Raw genomic sequence first — 16,542 nt, 5'->3', positions numbered from 1 at the left:
GAAAAAAAACACCGTTTTAGCACATTTATCCATCTGCGCTATAAAAACGGATTTGTTCAACGTGTCATAGTTTTCTTTTCTTCTTTCATCTACCACGAAATTGACTTTTCATGAGCAAGTCGGCGGGTGTTTCTAGAAAAGCAGAAGACGCTTACCGGTGCACCTGGTCCATGCTCCTAGTTTTTAGTGGCGCCCGAGTTGCTCCTTTGCTTTTGCTACTTCTATGTATAATTTTAGTTACTTTATGTTCTTTGTTGTGTATGTCTGTTTTTCATGTCTGGTCTTTGTCCCTGAATTACATTCTTGGGATGACCGCTATAACCTTGGTTCTCTAGATTATTTTTTAACTGGTCATGTCCGTCTTTATGCTCTTGGCACAATTAGTGTACCCTATTCGAGTTTCGCTGTGTTTGCTATTATGCATAAAGTAAAGAACTAATTATTAGGATATAGATCAGTTAACTGAATAAATGATTAAAAAGATTCAAACAATATGTTGCCATTAGAGCGATTTCTACGCAAGTAATTATGAAAAAAATGTTATACCGAGTCCAAATTCGACGATAAAAAGAACATGTGGATAATGTAAGAGGTCTTTTGTTACTCCCTGCGGTCTTAACTTAAAACATTATAGAAATATGAGGCAATTAAACAGTCACCGACCAAATATTGACTACAATATGGTACGAGGCAAATTACACTTACAATGATGTGTTTTAAATAGAGAGACAATACAGATACAAACACAAGGACGCAGTAAGCCTGGAATGAACCACAAGTACATATCGCAGAAGAAATTACAAATGTAAATGTAAAATACAAACGTTTTCTTGTATTGGACTGCAACGGAAAGAATACTCATATGAATATTACTTTGCTAAACTTAAGATCTACATTTATTTGTAATGGCGGATATGATCAAAACAACGAAAAACGTTTGTTACGACAAACGCTATTTTTTTCCTTTTCAGACTTATTTTATTGTAAAATTCACAGCGTAAGGGGATCTGATTTTCATCAGTTTTTTTCTCATCCTAAGCTTCTTTTCATTTTGAAGTTTACGGTCAGAGACAGGAGACTTGTAAAGATTCAGTTTCATCTGTTCTACATTTGTATCTCTAGACTGAGACTGGTTTATATTTATTTGAACTTCTCCGTTTCCTCCCGGCACAATCATGGCTTTAGTCAGACTAGTTCCTCTATCTGATGCTGGTTCATTCGAACTATTCTTATCTTTTCGGTTGTAGGATTCCGACAATTGCTTCGTAGATGAGTTATGCAATGGAAATGTCGACTCTTTTGGTGGAGTATTTCTAGCGACATTGTGTTGTATATAAACGCATTCCGGTAAGACATGTTTAGATTTGGTTGTGTGTATGTCTTTATTAACTTTGGAAAAGGAATTCATTGTATCTAAATCAGCTTTTGTATCATTCTTGTCTTCATAGATGAAGGATGCTTCATGGCCTGTCAGTGGTTTTGCAACGTCCATCTTTGATTCACCCAAATTATCGCAGGCACCGGATTCGGCCTGGTTTGCGCTTTCTTTTAAAGGAAGTGTCGACTCCATTTTTGATTTAAGTTTCTCTGCTACTAAATCTGTAGAATTCTGAAGCATTCCGGCGTTTACTCGTTCATCCTTTTGAGTTGGATGATTAGTTTTATTATCCCGTTTGGTGGGTAGATTTTGTGCATCATTCCTGTGTTCGGAGAGATCTTGGTTAACGTATTTTGTATCAATATCTACTTCTTTACGTGTATCTGTAGAAACATCTTCATCTTTTTTATGTTCGACCTGGTTTGCGCTTTCTTTTAAAGAATGTGTCGACTCCATCTTTGGTTTCAGTTTCTCTGCTACTAAGTCTATAGAATTTTTAAGCATTCCGGCGTTTACTCTTTCATCCTTGTGAGCTGGATGATCAGTTTTATTATCCCGTTTTGTTGATAGATTTTGTGCATCATTCCTGTGTTCGGAGAGATCTTGGTTAACGCATGTATCTATATCTACTTCTTTACGTGTATCTGTAAAAACATATTGGTCTATTTTGTGTTCGGCCTGGTTTGCGCTTTCGTTTAAAGAATGTGTCGACTCCATCTTTGGCTTCAGTTTCTCTGCTACTAAGTCTATAGAATTTTTAAGCATTCCGGCGTTTACTCTTTCATCCTTGTGAGCTGGATGAACAGTTTTATTATTCCGTTTGGTGGGTAGATTTTGTGCATCATTCCTGTATTCGGAGAGATCTTGGTTAACGCATGTATCAATATCTACTCCTTTACGTGTATCTGTAGAAACATCTTGATCTTTTTTGTGTTCGACCTGGTTTGCGCTTTCTTTTAAAGAATGTGTCGTTTGCATCATTGGTTTTCGTTTCTCTGCTCCTACGTCTATAGATATAGAATTTTTAAGCAATCCGGTGTTTACTCTTTCATCCATGTGAGTTGGATGATCAGTTTCATTATCCCGTTTGGTGGGTAGATTTTGTGCATCATTCCTGTGTTCGGAGAGATCTTGGTTAACGTATTTTGTATCAATAACTACTCCTTTACGTTTATCTGTAGAAACATCTTGTTCTATTTTCATATTTTTTTCATCATTCACAATACTTCTTTGTACCAAATGCTCTTTTGTAGGTGATATTTGAAAAGGAGCTTGCATCGTCTCACATGTCATTTCTATCACGGTGGTTTCATCCATGGCTGTTTCGTCATTCATTGTGTTATTTTGGATTGTAGTGTCATCTGAATTATCATTTGATACTGTATCATCACAGTCATTCAACAGCTTATGATTATTAACATTGTGGTTGGATATTTTATCATCGTCATTTATTTCAGTTAGTGTTTTGTGTGTATCATAATCCTCAAAAGGTATTTTCCTTTTTACTTGTAAGGATTCACCAGTACCTCTATTTTCATTGTGCTTTATAACAAGAATATCACTTCCCTCCTTTCGAATAAACAATTTTTGCCTTTGACGTGAATTACCAAGACCTGCTAGTACAGCGGTTCGTATATCAAACTTACAATTGCGCCTTCTTGATGTATCTGGAACAAATTAATTTAGTGTTTTGTATACATGTCCACAATTTAAATGACTTAATTTCCATGAAATGAAAAAACACCAATTTAACCCATTGAAAATCATATCCAGGTAAGCTGAAACTGTTGAAAACTATTCTAAACCATTCGACATCATAAAATATTTCAAAAGCAACTCGTGCCTTGTATATATATATATATATATAAATATATATATATATGTGTGTGTGCATACTCTAGTGATAAACTGACGCATAGTTATTTGCTCATTGTAAATGTCCGTATTATACAATAAAGCAGCAGAGCTTTTCTGATGAAATAAGACGATATAACTGAAGTTTGAGGCTGTTGCAGGCTTTATTTATTACTTAAAAAAAAAACGTTTTTTTTTTCTCTGGTTAAAATTATATTTGTAAGAAATTCATTATATTTAAATTGGATATTTTAAGAACGGAGTTTTGCATTGGAAAGATAAGCTGGAAATAGATTCTTTCAAATCACTATACTAGCTAGTTAACGATTGAACACGGACATAGGGAAATGTTCAAAGGAATTTAAAAAACCCAATAACTACCAGAAATAAAATATGGCGTATTGACCACTTACATTAAGTTAACACTATGATTTAATATTCGTACCTTGTGCATTTTATATTAAGTTCACCTACATATAAAGACCACTTGTCTTATAAGACTGATTGGACTCTCCCTTAAGATCATTTAATATAGGCCTGACTGTACATGACAATTTATATATACCTACCTCTGCTTCTGACTTTGGATTTTCCTTTCACCTTTTCCCGCCAGTATATGAATCCTACAACTGCGGCTATCAAGAGTAAAAGGGGTACAACAGCAGCTGCAATCCATGCTAGACTTTTAGATGATCCTGATGTGATAAATATGATGTTAAATTGAGGGTGGTTTTTGCACATTTAAGCCAACAGATATTGTCAATTTTCTATATTGAAGCTTCCTTCAACGTAATTAATTGTGAAACAAAATGGATTATCTTTGAGCACACAGTTTCAAACAATTGAACGGAATTCATGTTCTTGGAAAGTCTAAGAATGGAAAAAGAAATAACTGTATACACTGTAAAAATTATTGAAAGAGTAATCAAGGGAACCAAGGTTATAGCGGTAATCAAAAGAATGCAATCCAGGGACAAAGACCAGACATGGAAAACAGACACACACAACAAAGAACACAAAGTAACTAAAATCAGACATACAAAGCAACAAAAGTAAATGAGCAACTCGGACTCAACCAAAAACTTGGAGCATGGACCAGGTGCACCGGTAGGGTAAGTGTCCTCTGCTTTTCTAGAAACATCCGCCGAGTTGCTCATAAAAAGTCAAGTCCGGGGTAGACAAACGAGATAAGGAAAACTATGACCCGTTGAACAAATCAGTTCTCATGGTGCTGATTGATACACCATAATGATCCACGAGTTCATGATAACGACCATAAAACTTCTGTAGTGATGACTTCAATCTTGTAGCAACATAACCTTGTTCCAGAAGCATATTTGTTAGAGTTCTAGCGCGATACAAAACGTCTGCGCAGTTTCGGCAAGCTCTGGCATAACGTATGAGTTGTGATGTGAACACTCCATACGCAGGAGCCGAAGGGATGTTGCCACAGATGAAAGGAAAGTTGACAATTCTGAATGAAAAGTCATCACGTTTGTCGTAAAGTTTGGTCAATAGTTTTCCTTTACCATCGATTTCTAAGTGTAGGTCAAGATATGAGGCTGACTTCACAGTGTCTGTAGTATCCTTTATCTCAAGTTCTTTTGGGTAGATGCGATGTATCAAATCCCCGAAATTAGGATTGTTTAAAGATAATACGTCATCTATATAGCGGAAACTAAGATTGAAGGATCTAGCCAAACAATATTCTTTCTTTCTGATCAGATCAGCTATAAAGTCAACCTCATAAGAGTGAAGGAATAGGTCAGCAAGTAAAGGAGCACAATTCGTTCCCATTGGAATGCCGACCGTTTGTTGAAAAACACATCCACCACACTGGACAAATATGTTGTCGATTAAAAATTTCCATGCATTTTATAAACATCTTCCTCTGTATATTTGGAAGATGATTTGGAATTATTTCTTACGAAGTATGAGGAATCTCTACCAAGAACTATATATTTGTATCTAGGTGTACCATCTTTTTTGGAAAAACAACGATGTATAATGTTTTTAAGTCGGGATTTTAACTAAGTATGGGGAATAGAAGTATGTAGTGTTGAAAAATCATAGGTTTTAATGCTATTATATTCAGATAATAGTCTGGAACTGATTGTCTCTAAAAGATCTTAAGAATTTTTCAGGATCCACATTGAATTAATACCACTACGGGAGTAACAAGTATTGTGGTAGGACTGTAGACCCTCTTTGACAGTTGTGAGTATAGGAGTTGAAAGTTTTGAAAGAGGTTTAGTGGTACATTTTGCAGATCCAGCTATGAAAAGTTTGTATGGATTCTTGTGAAGTTTAGGAATCCAGTACATAGACGGTAAATCGCAATCATCGTCCTTGGTAGAGAGACCAAAAGAGGATAGCACAGATTTATGGTTTTCCACAATCTCTTTTTTGGAGAGAGTGGTAGCAGTGTAGGTCTCATCACTGATATTGATAATGCAATAAATTCTACAGGATCCACTAGATGGAATTTAATTTTTATTTCTACTTTTACATTACTAAAAAATGCTTTGGCTTTTAAGATTTACCAGAACTAGGTGTACTAGACAATACCGTTCTCGGGAAACAGTTTGCTTCTGCTGATGTTTTATTACCTACAATATAAAATATAGTAAATTAATTGAACACGGTATTCCTTTTCTCTGCTACAAATCATTTTACAAGTTAAAGGCAATGGAATTTTGGGCAGAACAGGTAAAAAAGCACTATGAATATCACGACAGACTACACAGCAGGCTATAGTGTTTGTGACTAATCCGTCTTAATTAAATTTGGCAAATGGAATTGTGGGTAGCCTTTCTTCAAATACTCACGAGAGGCTTGTGTAATGCATTGTAGTACACTGTGTCAAGAAATTTCCAAGATATGATATGTAAACCTTTCTGATTGTTGATTTGAATTTCCCATATCATGCAAATGAAATGAAACTAAACTCTGTTGCCATTGAAATTGCGACATCAACTAATACTTGACAATAACGAAGAGTTGAATATTCTGCTGGAACATATCGTATAGTCAAGTTTGTGTATTTGTGGGAAACAAATAAGGGAAGACGCTTAGTTTGGTACATTTCAGGCACAAAAACGGCGTATTATACAAAACAAAACTAACAAGTATTAAAAGAATAAGAATTGATAGATTATTAACGGGTATTGCAAATTATTCATAAATAAATTTCAACCAATCAAACACCTTCAAATACAAGTGTAAACATGCAAGGTGCGCAATATATCAATATATTCTTACAGTGATCATTTTTTATGAACACTTAAAAAGTGAGTAAAATGATACTCATTATTACAATATTTCACTTACTGCTGGCGGCGAGGTAGACCAAGGCGGCAATTGTAGGCCCTGAAGTGTCGGGCAATTCAACGGGAGTTTGAGCAGTGTGGCATATCCGAGCTCGTTGAGACATTGTCACATTTTCACCATCAGCTTTTGACATCTATGATTCGATAAAGTGATTTTACTCTTGATAATGACAGATTTGATAAAATCGTGATTAAGGGGTTTACAAAATGACTTACATATAACTTTTTTTTTAAATTGTTTTACAAAAGTCAAAAACCAAACGAGAAGTGTAATTGTCCTATGTTTGTATTACAGTTTGTTATTCTTTGGAAGATGAAAAAAACGGTTTTCATACTGCATTCGTTCTATTTGAGCAATCAAAATGAATTGACAGTATATGTCTTGATTATATACAGTCACTAGCAGTAAATAACACTTTGACTCTGCCTTCTATCCTACCCTCGTACGAACCACCTGTTTATCGTAGCGTCACTATCGGGGACAACCAGTTGGGAGGAAACGTAGTAAACCCATCGTTTAAAAATCAAACTTGATTACAAATGATAAGGGTCTCAGTATAAAGACAATTACAATTTATTTACTGCAAATGAAAAAGACAAACGAATCAGAAAAAGAAACACTCGACAAAGCCTGGAGTTTTAACCTGATTCTAAGCCTCATCCGTGAATTGTTCAATATAAGTGAATACATTGTTTTTTGTTTATTTTTTTAATTAGACGAGCATCAACTTTACTGACTAATAGTAATGAATTAACACGCATACCTACCATACATGTGAATCTGGAATAAAATGCATTTTCGATGGTCTCATCAAGATTCAATATACTCGTTATGTAGGTATCGTCGGATTTTATGCACAACAGGCATCCGACATTACTTGTAGCTGAAATATATTTTATTAAAGTGGTAAATATTTATGAAATATAAATAGCTACGCATATTGTTTTTTTAACGATCTAAAAAAAATAGTTTTTAAAATGTTTTATGCTTGACTTAATAAGCGTATGCTCATACCCATGTGTAACTTATCATTATATATATATAGGTTTCAAATTGTGCACATTTCTCACCTTGTCAGCATATATGTTATCTTACCAGAGTGTCCTATGTTTACATCGCAGTTTATGCCAGTATATGATATATTTAGTATTTTCTGTGATGAGTCTGCAAAATCCCAGAAACCTGTCTTATTTTCTGCACAATACGTCTCTAGCGTTGTCAGCTCAAAATTAAAGCTGCGGAGAAGTGGCGTGGAACAGGTTTGTAATGCGTCATTTTCAAAACCTTAAACATTCAAATGGATTATTTTGGACTCTAAATAATAAGCTGCAGATTCTCATTCCCAACCATATTCTAAACTTCATGCGAAATATCGACAAAAAGCCTTAACAAAGCTGTAAATTAGAATTACAATACAGATTCATGATAACTAAAGTATATTGCTGACCAAAACGTAAATATGTAAAACAAGGACGATTCACATACAAAATGTAGCTAACACAATAAAATACAATTACATGTAAAAACAGATGCTAACGAATGCGAGACGACACACAGACTAAAGCGCGTGTTATAGAAACCAAAACCTCGAAATTATAGTTAAAAATGTTTCGATACCGCAATATAGCTATCTGGACACATTGTTTGGATAAGAGCCACATAGGGGTCCAAATAAAAAGCAATGAAGCAATCCAAAAAGCGATTCCTGCATGGGCGATATAAGTTCCTAACAATGTATCATGACGTGAATAATCCTAAGATGGTGGAATACCGTTTCTAATAGACAACTTAAATATCGGAGATCAAACATCACATATTACACTAACACTCATAAATAAATAAGTTTATAAATTATTCTTGAACACCATCATGTTATTTTTTGATAGTTTTAAATTTAATGAAATATGAATAACTATTTCAACAGTTAAAAGTAGTGAGTGAGTTCAAAACAGGAATGTGGATATATTTGCATTATTCGTACGAATATTCAAATACCATGTGGTCTTTTTGAGTTGTGTTAATATCTTTATATCTACGACTTGGAACTTTTTTAAAAGTAATTTCTGCACATCCATCAAATAAAGTAGTAAAAGAAAAACGTTTTATCTGTGTAATTTCAATACAAATAAAAAAAAAGAAGTCATCCTAAACCATTGACCATATTGAGCACGTATTGTATGAACTGCTCAGAAACCAAGAAATACATTGAATAAAAGTACCCCTTGGAAGTTCAGACTATCTCAATTAATCGCCCTCACTGAGCAGCTGAATGTGGAATGCCCAATATGAATAAACTTACCGTCTTTGACCATTATATGAAACAGTTGTAGGCTAATTGTTGTACTACAAATTGTCGATAGACTTTCAAGTGTGGATGAACTATCTATTGCAATAGTTCTTTCGTAGTTTAAATCTTGTTCTAAGAATAAAATTTAAAACTAAAAACATTTTAACCAATTTATATACAGTATGAGAAACTTCGTAATTATATTAAAAATGTTTCTATATATCAGAAAATAAGGAGTTGTAATCCAAGAAATATTTTTGACTCGAATAAATTACCATTTTTTGTCACTGTCAACGAGAAATGTGATTAATTCAAAAAGCGTATCATACAATACTTTTTGAAGATATGCAATTCAGATTCATAAATGATATTGATAGATCTTGATTGTGGGTAGTATTCAAAATAATATGTTTTGTCATTCTGTCACAATTCGTAAACGTACTATGCATTTACACCTCCTGCCTGGCTTTCTTTTTTGTTTTGTCTAAATGAAATGAAATTTTAAGTTTAATTAACTATGATAACAATTTAGTATTTGATAAAATGTATGGTTCCAACCATTTGTCTACCCCAGACTTGTCATTTTTTATGAGCAACTCGGCGGTTGTTTTTAGAAAAGCAGAGGACGCTTACCCTACCGGTGCACCTGGTCCATGCTCCAAGTTTTTAGTAGATTCCGAGTTGCTCATTTGCTTTTCTGATTTTGTATGTATGATTTTAGTTACTTCATGCTCTTTGTGGTGTGTTTGTTTTCCATGTCTGGTCTTTGTCCCTGGATTACATTCTTTTGATTACTGCTATAACCTTTGTTCCCTTGATTATTCTTTGACCTTGACCTACCTGATTGTAAGTAATAATAAAAAGAGTAATTTGTTATCTGAGTAATTTCCATACATATATAATGGTAGTAGTCATTTCGTTTACCATCAAGTGTTGCATGTATGGTATCAACTGTCCTGAAAAGTAGAAATACATGTCAGTAAATTCAAAAGGTAGTCTAAAGTTTTAAAACCAAATGCAAACATGTTTATTCAGAGAGTAATGCCAGCTTATCAGACTTATGCTTTGTCCTTGTTTTCTCCGTTATGGTCACTAACTACTACAAAAAGTGTTTCAAATTGTGTGTCATTTTAGAAATATAGACCAATGTCTTTCGGCAATCATTCTACATGATAAGTTACAGTATCAAAAATGTAATTACTTAAACTTCAAATGTCTGGTTTTTCGTGAAAAAAGGGATGAGATATCAATATAGACAAAACGTAGTTGTGTGTTAATGGCTATATACATTCATTAGTTTAATTCCAAATTTATTCAGATTTTCAATAATATAAGTCAGATTTCAGTTAAGAGTGGACATTATTTTGCAACAACAAGAACAACAAAACCATTCCCTTCAGAAATACTACATGGGATTATATTGTAATCACCGTAGGACGTATTTATTTTCTTGATTGATGTAACATAACATGTTGGTGGTGGTACCGACATTACTGATGCTATAGCCAGGTAGATACATCACTGTCCTGTCGTAAAACTGCACACTATCGAATTTACTATCGGTCCAGTTCCCATCCATATATGAAGGAAATGTACATGACTCTACCAAACCTACAAACCAAAATATTAACTGAAATAATGCACTATGATCACAATCATATTTTGCCCAAATTGTGTCCTTACTACGGGTAGATTGCTATAATATTTTGTCGAATTAGCGACTTATACATGTATAAGTCGTTATAGTATTTTGCTCTATTTGTGTTCTTACATGTATATGGTGTTGCACTATTTTGCTCGATTGGTGCCTTTACCATCTGTCAGTGTTAAAGTTGTTCTGAAAAACAAACACACAAACAAAAGAAAACAAAAGTGTGTACTTTGTTTCTTATTGCTTAGTTTTTCCATTTTGTATTTTGCATACTTCTATTTCAATAATAAGTAAAGACCTCACTATTGACAACAACTGTGATCAGGCTGAAAGAACGGCCCTATATATCATATATATTCATTTGTTGTGTGTTGGTATCTTTGATGCATCATATGTATAAAAAAAGTGTGATCGATAATAAAGTGTTATATTACCATTAAGGAAGAAAATATAAAACACAAATACTCCTTTCGTCTTCATTTTGATCGATGATTGATTTAAACGTGCGATTTGTATGATTGTTTATTACCTTTAAGTTACCCAACCGTAAAACAATGGTTATTATATTTGCAAATTAATGGATTGCACGGTCCGTATATTTGTTTTCATTTCTTAAATGCAATCAGAACCGTTGAAACGGATAGGTTTAAAATAAGGTATCACGTACATTGTTTTAAGCACCTAGACGAGACTTTTAAATTTCATTGATAATTTACATTAACAAAGCAACTAAATTTCTCTATAAAGAACTTCCGATGTCAAATTTGATATTTTTTTTAATGATAAACGTTTGATCGACTCCAAAAGTTGCTTTATATACTTCGAAGACGAATATTGCATCTTGTAGTTAGCAGTAGGATAATAAGACTAAGAAATAAAGTCATGGTTTCTTTTAAAGGTAACTACAAAACAATTAAGTTTTTATTCCTCTTTCACATAACTAGGGACTTTTTTAGGCGACGAAGATTTTTAAGTTCGTTTCCAAAACAAAGTTCGATACGCGCGGCTTTTTACTTTAAACCTCATGTTAATACTTGATGTAAAGGTCATTCAAATAAATTCAATAGAAGTATATATTTCTTAAAATGTTATACCGTGAATATACTGTAGCGGTCAGTGTATGGTGCACTTTTTTCTAGTATCGCTAATATCGCCAGGCAACAGTTACAACTGTGATCACACAGTGAAAACGAGAGTATTTACTAAAAATAATCTAGAATCTGCAATTTATTTAGTTTTATATATATAGGTCATTACAGGCCAGTTTATCACTTATAGAACGGTAATTTTTAAATATTAACGGGAAATCAGTTCTAAATATCGGGCTGTGGATTTCTTGGTCTGGTTGACTGGTCAACAACCAATGGAGGATGAACTCTCCATTAAAATGTAGAATTGAACCTCAAACAGAGCCCAAGATGTAATTGGAAGGATGCCAACAGACTGTCTATTTCAACTGCACTGTCTAGCAATCTACTAGTCTCGTGTGTGGACTGCACAAGATGGTCTAGAATCTCATGAGACAGCTATGGACTTGTGTAGTGTAGTGTAGTGTGATTTTAATGACTTTACAGAACTGCTAATGAAGAAAAACAGACAATGGTTTATTGAGCAAATATTGTATTATAGCAAAATTAAACATTTACATGTACAACAAATCGTAACATTTGTATAGTCGGAAATATCAATGTGTAACCACAAGCTATGTATATATGTATCACTTAATCACTGAATGTCTACTTTATTATATTATATGTTAAATAAAACACAGGATTTCTGGAAATCACAGAAATTCTGGATGCTTAAAGAAGTTTTAGTTAAATATTGGTATGATGTATTTGTAAAATAAACCTTAACTCCTAATCCCTTAATTTATCCCTATCTAGCAAAATATTAATGTGTACAATTACTTCACAATGGCACAGAAAGACAGGCCATAAAGAATGTGATATATTCTTAGCAAAAAATTGTATAGGTTATAACTGTCTCTGATTTCAGGAAAGACACTGAATTCAGAAATATCCCTATGTCCAACTTAACCAGGTTCTGCTATGAAATAATTTGGTTAGGCAAACAAAATCTTTATTTTAAAATCTCTGGGGTTCCGCACAGAAATAAACAAAAGATCTGATAAGTAGAAAACTACTCAACAATTCAGATAAGAAAATAAATAAAAAAAAATTTAAACTTGACAAGGAACCAGAGATACATGGTTCAAATTGTCAGACATTATGCCAAAACCCCTAGAATTTAGCTACAAGCCTTTGAAAATCACAAGACTGTGTAGAAATAACTTCAAAATATGCACTATAAGTGCATTTCAAGAATAAAATTTCATTAAATCATAATTATTTTAAGCAAACTCCAAAATCAGCTCTGGACAAATAAATCCATCTTGTTCACTCAAGAATCAAAACTAGCAACCCCGGGAAATCGTCGGAAAAAGGTTTTTATACCTCTAAAAACTATTGGAGTAACGTCTAGCAACCATCGGGACGCTGGATTCTACATCGGAACGCTGGATTCACATCGGAAAATAATCCCCGATACCAAAAATTTTGACTATTTATCGTGAATAGTGTGCTCACGGAACATATAAATGTTCTAAAAGTATATTTCAATAAAAATCAACAACAGTTTAATGTAAAACTAGCAAGAAAAACTCGTTACAACTTTGGTATATTAATACTCTAAAATTCTATGAGACATTTCCAAAACAAGGTCATGTCAGGTCATAAAAGTACAAAATTTGCATATGTAGGTGTGCGCACATGCGTATAGAAGTACACACCGGAAGTAACATGCTTTCTTCAGCAGCAAAAAAAAAAATTATATACGACAGAATGTCTCATTTCGAAGAATAAGAAGTGGTTGAATACCTATTTAATAATAAGACAGTTTAAGTGAGGATCACGGACACGTGCCAAAACCACAAGAACGACTGCCATGCTATAACCCCCCCCCCCCCAAAAAAAAAAAAAAAAAAAAAAAAAAAAAAACGGCGAACAATCGCTAGCCCCCATAACAGTAAAATTTCAGGTGAAAGGCAAATACATGTTAATCGGGCAACCTTTACATTTGCCCCCACTTAAGTTTTCAGTGTCCTCACGAAAACTATAAAATTTACTCACTGCTCCCATTTTAACTAAATAGTTTCAATAAATAACAACAATATTCCAACAAGTCACAAATAAATTAACACTGAATACTAAAACTCCTTTTCCAAGGTTTGCATATTAAATAATATACATTAAAACTCTCTTTTGGGGAAAGTAAAATTTCTATCACACACTTCAAAATTTAAAGTAATGTGGTTAAGTATTTTATTTTATAACATCTTGTCATAGTTCATTAACCATATTCATACATGTATATTTCAGGAAAACAAGCTTAACAACTTTAACAAGCATAACTTGTAGATCAATGAAGCTGAAATTAATCACTTCAAATATATGTATTTCAAATAAATTATCTTCAACACTATTTACATAACAGACACATTGTGTCAACATAGTAACCGACTGATTACAGCAATCACCTTTGATTGCTACATAGTGACTACATTTTGAGATCATCACTATACACACATTTTAAAATCCACCTTAATAATAAACCCTATTATTTCAAAATATTAACGGACACATGTTTCAAGATATATAAATCGATATCATATACCTTATAATAATATTCTATATACTTTAGTATATGTAATTGGCACTATAAATGCATAGTACCAAAGTAACAAATGGTGTCAATAGACCACACATTCACTACCATAAATTCAAAACATACAATACCTATAGTTAAATCTGAATTACATACAAAGTTAATGCATAATATTCACAGATAAGATAAAATGTCAATAAAGTTCTAATGAACAGTTCAATAAAATTAAAACAATGTTCATTCCTAACGTCGAGATTTTCTTGAAGTTACTTCCTTGATGGTAGATTTTACTCTCGTTATAGGGGACTTGGATTTCTAAGGGATGAATTTCCTTTTGGCTGGAGAGGATGGAGAATAAAGTCTGGTGTTACGGAAACGGTTATTGGAACGGTTAAACCAAGGACGGACAGCATGTGTTTTGTCATGTTCATATCCTCTACGAACAGCAATTTCAATTTTATCAAGTTTATCACCATTTCGAACTAGCTGTTGTTTTACATCCTTTAAAGCAGCTGTATTTTCCTTGACTGCGTCAATTAAAGTCATAAAAGCAGACTGAAGTGTGGGTTCACTTGAAGAATTTAAGGGTTCTATATTGTCATCAGACAGCAACTGGGATGTAATGTCCTCAATCACATCCGATGCAGCAGGTGCCGGTAATTGAATTTCTGGCAGAATTGGCCTGGGTACTGTATATGAGTTTTTAGTGGCTCTGGCATCTCCAGAGCGAGCAGGATCAAAGTCAGTTAGATTTATTATTTCCTCCACAATGTCGGTTGACAAAACAGTTATCTCGTCATCTAGCAATGCAGTGTGACAGGAAGTAGAAGTTGTGGTTGGTAGAATAGAAGTAGTGACTGGTAGAGCTGAGCTAGTGATAGGATGTATGGCTGAAATAACTGGTGGAGTGGTTGATATAGGAGCTGATACTTGTACTTGTGATGTTATTAACGATTGAACTGATTCCAAAACTTGAGATACTACACATGTAGTCTTCCTGCGGGACATCCAGAAGGCATTAGATTCTGGTGCGTGATGTTATTAACGGTTGAACTGATTCCAAAACTTGAGGTACTACACATGTAGTTTTCCTGCGGAACATTCATAAGGCATTAGACTCTGGTGCCTCCCACCGCTTCAGATCAACCTCTGAAACTACTTTTCTAGGATTAGGATTGTATATCATATATTCACCATCTGCCTTGCTGATACCCTATTTACTGTATTGTTGTTTTTTAACATTGTGATCTTTGTAGAAAGAGAGATGCCTTTTGAACATTTGGTGGTCATTGGACCTAAACTGACACAATGTACAGTCATATTGAAAATCTGAATCATTGATGTGTTTTGATTCAAAATGTTTGATGGCTGATTTTCTTTCCCCTTTATATTGGCATTGCGTACATTTATACACCCGGCCTCTATCAGACTTGATTTCCTCCATAACTGGAAAATGTGTAAGAAAACATCATAAGTATTGTTGTCAATTTTTTTCATATTCTATTGAACATTTTATTTAAGGACAGGTTGAACACTGACACTGGAGACAGGAGAGGACGTACCATAATTCATTTGACGGTGGGCACCAATACAGTACAGCACAGACTATAGGCTAATACCAATAGTAAAAAACATCTAAGTGTAAGTAATAATTTCATAGGCATCTGTATTTTGTTTCATTCTCATAAGGCAATATGAAAACATATAATCCAACAAATTTTATCTTCACTAAGAAGAGTTTTTTTTTATTTTCTTTCTGATCCACACAGGCAATACATCTGACATAGATGGTTTAAGCTTATCATAATTGACAATACGGGTGGTCCCTTGGTTGTCAATCTGAATTTCAAAATTAATACTATTCAATTTCTTAACATTGAGGCAACTGTAATTTTGGGCTGACTCCTGGTTTCCTACTTTGATCCAGATACCAAACAACATCATTCTCTTCATAGGCTATAAAACGAGCCTTAACATCGTAGTGATCTTTTCTCCTTTTTATTGCAACTTTCAAATGTTTGTCTCATTTTCAGGCTTATCAAAGTTGATATTTCTTGTTAGCTCAATTGGGAATCATATTTCTCTACCTAGAAGAAGAAGATTGGGAGTCAGACCTGTTGATTTATGTGGAGAAGACCAAATAAGTACCAGCCAAGCATCCTAAATACAGATCCCAGTCTGTTTGTTTGCCTCTAAGGTAGGATTTAATCATCGCCAGTAAACTGCGATTAAATTTCTCTGACTGGCCATTTCCTTTGGGATTTTTTGGGCTAGTTGTAGTCTTTCTTATATCCAGCAATTCACAAAGTTCCTTAAACAAGTCACTCTCATAGTTTCTGCCTTGATCAGAATGGATGGCTAAAGGGCAGCCATATC

General features: G+C 33.8%; 1 protein-coding gene across 2 annotated transcripts; it reads right to left on the bottom strand.

Annotated features, from left to right (window-relative positions):
• Positions 1 to 32: 32 nt before the first annotated feature.
• LOC148611935 (uncharacterized) lies at positions 33 to 11,036 on the bottom strand. 2 transcript variants are annotated; one of them, XM_088592951.1, is made up of 10 exons: positions 10,935 to 11,036; positions 10,280 to 10,460; positions 9,690 to 9,805; positions 8,862 to 8,981; positions 7,658 to 7,846; positions 7,330 to 7,445; positions 6,563 to 6,695; positions 5,776 to 5,841; positions 3,802 to 3,927; positions 33 to 3,045 (listed from the first exon to the last, which is right to left on the bottom strand). In XM_088592951.1, exons 1-10 carry the CDS (start codon positions 10,978 to 10,980, stop codon positions 974 to 976), a joined length of 3,165 nt encoding a protein of 1,054 aa, XP_088449077.1. In that variant the 5' UTR covers positions 10,981 to 11,036; the 3' UTR covers positions 33 to 973. The 2 variants fall into 2 exon arrangements, with proteins under 2 accessions (XP_088449077.1, XP_088449078.1); XM_088592952.1 differs by having other exon boundaries at positions 9,774 to 9,805.
• Between the last annotated feature and the right edge of the window lie 5,506 nt (positions 11,037 to 16,542).

This window comes from Perna viridis, chromosome 7 (genome assembly GCF_037379345.1).
Source record: "Perna viridis isolate PV_CMFRI_1.1 ecotype Kerala chromosome 7, ASM3737934v1, whole genome shotgun sequence".
NCBI classification, from domain to species: Eukaryota; Metazoa; Mollusca; class Bivalvia; order Mytilida; family Mytilidae; genus Perna; species Perna viridis.
The sequence above is the reverse complement of the archived record's forward strand: the minus strand, read 5'-3'. Positions and strand labels throughout refer to the sequence as shown.

What these genes read in the sequence shown, in the direction of transcription:
- LOC148611935 (XM_088592951.1), bottom strand. Translation starts at nt 10,980, where the DNA reads ATGAAGACGAAAGGAGTATTTGTGTTTTATATTTTCTTCCTTAATG. An exon ending in GAAAATAAATACGTCCTACG is followed by an intron (nt 9,806 to 10,279) that starts GTGATTACAATA and finishes TCTACTTTTCAG; the next exon opens with GACAGTTGATACCATACATG. An exon ending in ATCCAAAGTCAGAAGCAGAG is followed by an intron (nt 3,046 to 3,801) that starts GTAGGTATATAT and finishes AATTTGTTCCAG; the next exon opens with ATACATCAAGAAGGCGCAAT.